The sequence below is a fragment of the Limanda limanda genome, chromosome 5 (assembly GCF_963576545.1).
Source record: "Limanda limanda chromosome 5, fLimLim1.1, whole genome shotgun sequence".
NCBI classification, from domain to species: Eukaryota; Metazoa; Chordata; class Actinopteri; order Pleuronectiformes; family Pleuronectidae; genus Limanda; species Limanda limanda.
In genome coordinates, this window is record NC_083640.1 from 30,115,124 (window position 1) to 30,122,022 (window position 6,899).

The window sequence follows — 6,899 nt, forward strand, 5'->3', positions numbered from 1 at the left end:
ACTGGTCGGAGAAGGAACAGCAGCAACACCCTCCTCAACCCCGAAAAAGTTATTGATTATTTGCATTTTTTTAACTTTTTCTGCAGAGCTTGATTTTACTTTACTTAACACTGCCATTTCATAATATGACAGAATATTCAACTATCATATAATAATGCTAATTCTAAAATAGGCATCTTGTCAGTATGATGTGGAAAACTTAGTATCTACCCTTAATGTGCGTCAGTAGTGATGTGTTGATGTAAACAGCACCCAGAATGTAGAAAAGCTCTCAGAGAACAAAAAGTCACATGACCTGTTTGAAACATGAAAAATACTTTTTTCCATTGCATTTATCCAATGAATACAATAAACTCCTGTTTGAAAATATTGTTGTATGTGACATAGTATTATGATTTAGTTTGTGATGAAGCGTGGTGCCCTTTCCCCTACTCACCCAGGTACGGCTGCCTGACTTTTTACAATTCTTTGATTTCTTTATTTAAAAACAGTATGACACAGAAAAAAAAAAAATTAAAAGAGCTGATTCAAAATCTGGAGATTACAGACAATTTTCTTTAAGGTACCACAGAGTCAACAATCCTGAAACGTCTAACTAACGGGTATAATCAATATTTTATACATCAACTCTCAGGTTTACATATTTAGTTGTAAGATCACTTGATAACACAAACTGTATAACTTCACTGACACTAGTGAGAATCAATACAGTTTTTGATTTTATGCAGTGCCTACATGCAGCTCTAATACATGAACAAATTTAAATGAAACATTGTGCACAACACTGCATCAGCCATTTGCTCAGCAGAGTAACTTTTTATTGCAAAGCATAATTGAGATTTGTAAATATTAACATTTTACAAGTGTTATTTGACTTTTGTGTAACGTTAATCTTTCCTCTCATACATATCAACAGCACAACGATGCTACTGAGCATCTTGCCTCACTGTAAAGTCTCAATTTGATTTGCGCTTTAGAATAATGGCTCTATATGTACAGACTGGGGAAAACAATTGGCACCAAGAAATTTGCTGTTAATGCTCCAAATGCACTGAATTCACATGGGTTCATAAGAACTGATGTCACTATTCTGTTTAGTAGCTGTGCACTGAACAAATGGCTGCGTTGTTTAAGTTTGAATGTGCTTACAGGAAATACGGTGTTGTTGTTCGGGGTGGGATGACTCTTTCAGAGTCGGGCACTGCTCTGAAGAGCTTCGGCTCTCTCGTGTTAGCATCTTTAAAGACCATAATGGAGGCGATGTTGCCACAGCGATAGCAGTAGTTGGGAGCTGACCACACTGTGACCAGCTTCTCATCAAACATGAACTTGTAGCCTTCATGGACAAGTTGGTGCGCTCGGCAGATCAGCTTAAGGTTATTGATGTGGACAAACTGCAGATTTTGGAAAGATAGAGAGAAAGAAGAAAGTGAAAAAATGATATCCAGACATCAGATGACATCAGTAAACAAATGCTGTATTCACATCAAATCAGAAGACTTGAAAGAATGGATCAAATTACATGTGTTCATCTCTGTTTTCATTTGTGTATTTAAAAATATTTTTGATCTGTATGGAATCCTGGAACTTTCCTCACATTGCAATAAAAGCTTTTTTCTTTACTATTACTATCAGTGTATTTTTGTCTAAACTATTCAAGGCAAGGTAAGGTGATGCACCACTGTTTTTGCATTGCCATGTAAACATTGGCATGACAAACACAGTTTACCAAGATTGGCTGAACCAATGTTGTTGCAGACAGGAGGGGAAAAAAATGTGACCTCTGAAAAATAAAATATAACACACAGTTGTCGGAGTAAAACTTTGTCTTGGAAGTGCCTCGCTTAGAGCAGTTTCTTATTGTTTTGAAACACCTGCAAGGTAACTGCTCTGAAATCTATGGTCAATGTAAAACTGCCTTTACACTCATATTGTGTCAATGTTTTCACATTAAAAAACTTCTCTCTTATTACTACTTTTGCGAATAAGGATGGTGAATGTGTAGGAATTCCACTTACTCAATGCAAATTGCTGAAACATTATGTTGAGCTGAAGTCAAAAATAGTAAAAGCCCCATACCTCATTTGTGACCTTTGCACCAAAGAGCCAGCCAGCTCCTCTTGGACTGATAGCCCAGGTGTCAACATCTTCAGGGTCGGACCACACCAGATCACAGAAGGCTCCTTTGTGGGGAATCTCCTGGTTCCGCTCAATGGTTCGAATTTGATCTAGGGTTTTAATGTCTGGGGAGAGGCCTCCGTGGACACACAGGATCTGCTCGTCCATTAGCTGACAGAAAATAACACACGTTAATGGGCTTGGTCATCACAAAATATTTCATACATTTGATTGCTAGAAGAGCTACTGTGACCTGCTGGTCTCTAGACTGAACCCATCCTCTCAAGTAAATGAACAAATATATTCAGTTTAAGCATGTTCAGATGGTTGTGCTACTGTTTGTAAAATAGAAAACATAGTGCCCTCTTGGACAACATGACAGGCCATGGAAAACTGGCTTTTTCTAGCAGGAGATGTTTGATTAAATGACAACACAGTGACAATGATTTGTACTGTGGCTTCAAACAGGTAAGAAATATGGATAATTTTATACATCTGGCTAAATCAGGTGAGGGACCAGACGGCCACTGTGTTAGCTAAGATAAATGCAGTAAAATGTGCTTGATGGTTGGGTGCTACCAGAAGGATTGGTTACGATCTCATACCAAGTTATTTAGGGCATCGGTAAGGATACCGATACTTTTTATTATTAAAACAAAGGACAGTTTTTAAAGGCAAAAAAAGAAAAAAAGATTTTACGATTGTAAATTGAAGTACATTCATGAAAAACATTCAGCCATTTTCCTAATTATGGTTTGAGGTATATTATTTTCAGAGGTGGGAAGTAATTAAGTGACAACATCAAGACAGAATTCACGTTAAATGACAGTAACAGAAAAGACTATTCCTTTTTGTGTATCTATCAGTACATATCATGCACAACATACGTACCACCGCTTAAAAGATAAATCAAGACCAAACAGACACGTTAGGGAGTCTCATTCCACGAAATTATGTATTTAGATGGCTCTTTTCCTCTTAGTGCGGATACAGAAAAGAGAAACTGAACAGACCCCTTTGTATTGATTCTACTGGTGCCAGATTCGATCCACACAAGGAGTACTGAGGAGTGGTAGTGTCAAACATTTGGGATCGAACCACCCATCCCTAATGTGCTTTACCCAACATTTCATGACATATGGTTCCGCCCAAAACTGACAAGATAAAATCTGCATCAAAACAAATGGATCTGGGAAACAGACCAGTGGTTATTGAGAAGTAGTGAACATGTAATGTGAAAACGTCTATTTTACCTCGCAATCTTTTTAAGACTGACACAGTATGGTGGTATAGTTCTGGAAGGATTCTGGTGGTGCAGCTGGGATTACTAAAGAGTGAATTGTTAATATACAAATACTAATAACGGAGCAGGAACCTTACCGCAAATGACAGAAGCCGAAACACCAACCTCATTCCAGGTTTTCAAAGCATGAAGTTATTTAGAATAATAATAACTGTATTTGTATAGCACTTATCTAAACGAGGTTACAAAGTGCTTCACACAAAAGTCCACAGTAAACTTAAGATTCAGTCTAATTTAAGAGCCAAATCATAAAATAATAAGGTTAAGATCTTAAGTTGATAGAGAAACCAAACAGTTCCCACAATGAGCAAGCAATATGGCGACTGTGGAGAGAAAAAACTCCCTTATAAATGGGGAGAAAGCTCTAGAACCAGATCTGCCTCGACCGGTTGCGGAGGACATCAGCATTATCAGGTCAGATCATCGATCTCATTACGTCAATACAAGGAACAACAAATAAGTGTAAGTGCAGAACAACTTCAATACTTACAGCTGCAACGGTTAACATATCGAACACTTTGGTGCAGTAACGCCATGCATTTGCATTCCCATACTTGGTCTGGCACTCATCTGTAAGACAAAAAATCCCGGGTTAATTATTTCTAGTGAAAGTGTGCATTAGTGATAATGAAAACTGCAGCCGGCCAAACACTGAATATAATCGTCCGTAAATCACGTCACCATAAAATCCATAAACTTGGGTGATCTGTCTGCTCTCGTGGTTTCCACGTAGAAGAGTGATGCGGTCGGGCCATTTGGCTTTCAACACCAGCAGGTAGGTGAATGTCTCCAGACTGTAGTATCCTCGGTCAACAAAGTCTCCCTACCAATAATAGACATGTGTTACCAATACTGCACCAAACAGCAGTTAAGTCAATCTAATGTTTCTGAGAATGAAACATATTTAAATATACAAACCATGAATATGTAATTTGTGTCTGGAACTTGGCCGCCAGTTCGGAAGAGTTCGCAGAGATCATAAAACTAAGAGGCAAAGAGATTAGATTCACATTTTATATGTTGTGTTGGATCAATACATGTTGCTTCGCAATGCTAAGGAAAAGAAGATGACACTTGTGGTGCTCTTGTGCTTCCTGCTCTTTGACATGGTTTTTACCTGTCCATGTATGTCCCCACATACTGTTACAGGAGTAGAGACAGGCTGAACGTTGGACTCCTCCAGCAGGAGATCACACACGTAGTCACATAACCGCTGTGCAGATACAGAAAATACACATAGAGACATAAGAGATGATCATTAAGTAACATCATATAATGCTTTGAAATGTGATTTTTCCACAACAGTTTTAAATATTCAGTGTTTTCCCTCAAATGCTCTTCTGATCAGGGAAAAACACACTAAAACATAATATGGTGACAAGACCCTAAATCTCTATACTCAGACCAAGACTAATATGTTTCTGTAAGACAGAATGGCACTCGTCTTTTCTGGGTTTAATACAGCTGCGGTTTAGGTCAGAATCTGTGATGTGATTTGCACTCACTCCAGAGTGAGACTCACTCCAGAGTGAGACCCTGTATCAAATCACAATCACATGCTGGGTAGATGAGACAAATTATAGTCAGGCCTAGGAAATCACGATGCCACTCAGAGTGTCAGTGGTAAAGACCTGGGTTCATATGAACAAAAGAGGTTCTACGTGTCTACACATAAATACTCACAATAAATAGTATGTGTAAAAGGTTGTAAAATGAATAGTCACTTTCATATATCACTGTGCAACGTTAGGAGACAGAGAGCAAATTCTGATGAAGATAACCAAGATCATTGTTATATCTGGTTGAACTATCTGACTGGCCAGTGGTTCATCCTGGCTCTCACTGCTTGCCTGAAACCTGGGAGCTGACTCTACTGGAGTACACTGGTATCTTGCTGTCCTAGCTCCTAAATGGTGGAATGAGCTCCCACTCGACATCCGGACATCTGAAAGTTTACACATCTTTCGCCGAAAACTAAAAACACACCTCTTCCGACTGTACCTTGAATAAAAAAAACAAAAAAAAACACTAACCACTTTTGAAAACTAACACTTTGGTAGCACTAAAATGGCACTTACTTATAGCACTCTGTAGTTTTGCTTTATTTCGAAGAAATTTTACTGTCTTGATTCTTGTTGTTCTTGGTTTGTACCCTCAGGGTTGAATGCACTTATTGTAAGTCGCTTTGGATAAGAGCGTCAGCTAAATGAAATGTAATGTAATGTAATGTATCTGTTATATTTCAACATAAGACACGATGGTGAATGTCCCTTGCACATTTAAAGGTCTTAGTTTTAGTAATCACATATGTATAATACATGTTTTTATTATTTTAAATACATATACCAAATTTATTCTGATAATACTGTAAATTATTTAATGTTACAGACAAAATAATCATATGAATATGTTGGCCGAATGATCTATTTGGTATTCACTAACCAAAGGGTTCACACTGATCTATTCAGAGTTACCATCGCGGCGTGTATGGGCTGAACATTATCCCCACATCCCTCGGAGAGGAACGTTTCTGATCGGGATCTGAATAGGACTTTGTTAATGGACGACAGGGAAAGAGTATAGTTATAGAGTAATATGGGTTGTGGCCCTGTGGTCCCTCAGGTATGTCCCTCACCTGGAGCGCTGCTAATAAACAATCCGCTGTCAACCTAACATCAGGACAGTCCGCGTCATCAGGTCACCAGCAGGAATCGGGTCGATTTAACATGAATCGTCCTGATTCCTGCCTCTGTAATAAGAGACGGGGCGACCGGAGTCGTCTTGGACTGCTGCAGCTGAAGTGTGTAACTAACGGTTTGCACTTCCTGACCCACAGATGAAATCATCAGGCTAGCTAGCAGAAGCAACTGTTACCAGAAGCTAACGTTGGCTAATTCCGCTGCTGTAACATCAGACTGCCGCGAGCTAACGCCACGGCCACAACGTCATCGCACGTCGTCGTCAAAAATTGTTCCATAAAGTCACATTTACCTTGAGGTCATTTTCTGGAAGGTATTTACACTGTTTGGCGATCTCGGCATATTTATCCAGATCTAGAGGCGCCATTGTAACTCGCTGGTCGTCGTGCGCAACTTCCTGAAAACACTCAAGAGGAGAACTATCATGGATGTGTTGTACTTTCACACTGCCACCTGTCGGCCAATGGACACACTGTTCCGTTCATTTCCTGAGAACAGTGTTGGAGCGACTGTTTATCTCAGCTCCAGTCTTCTGCTCCAGCCATCCACAATTCTCATCACTTCTAAACAACATGGTTCTTCAGAACGGGATCTTAGGTTCACGTGTTGCTGATTGATTAACTACGGCTTCCAATGGGCATTTCGGCAAAACTATTATAATCATTTTATTTATAGGCGCCTTTCACATCGCCTTTCACATCACTCGGGCAGATATAAGAACAGCACAGTGTCAATGTATCTAAAGACTAAAATAATTTAACAGTGAATAAAACATGATG

At 39.1% G+C, this 6,899-nt stretch overlaps 1 protein-coding gene across 1 annotated transcript; it reads right to left on the minus strand.

Moving 5' to 3' along the window:
• Positions 1-792: 792 nt before the first annotated feature.
• On the minus strand, positions 793-6,519 carry ppp6c (protein phosphatase 6, catalytic subunit). Its single transcript, XM_061071732.1, has 7 exons — positions 6,413-6,519; positions 4,539-4,634; positions 4,340-4,405; positions 4,103-4,244; positions 3,912-3,991; positions 2,080-2,289; positions 793-1,394 (listed from the first exon to the last, which is right to left on the minus strand). The coding sequence occupies exons 1-7, from the start codon at positions 6,485-6,487 to the stop codon at positions 1,146-1,148; spliced, it is 918 nt and encodes a 305-aa protein (XP_060927715.1). The 5' UTR covers positions 6,488-6,519; the 3' UTR covers positions 793-1,145.
• Positions 6,520-6,899: the final 380 nt, after the last annotated feature.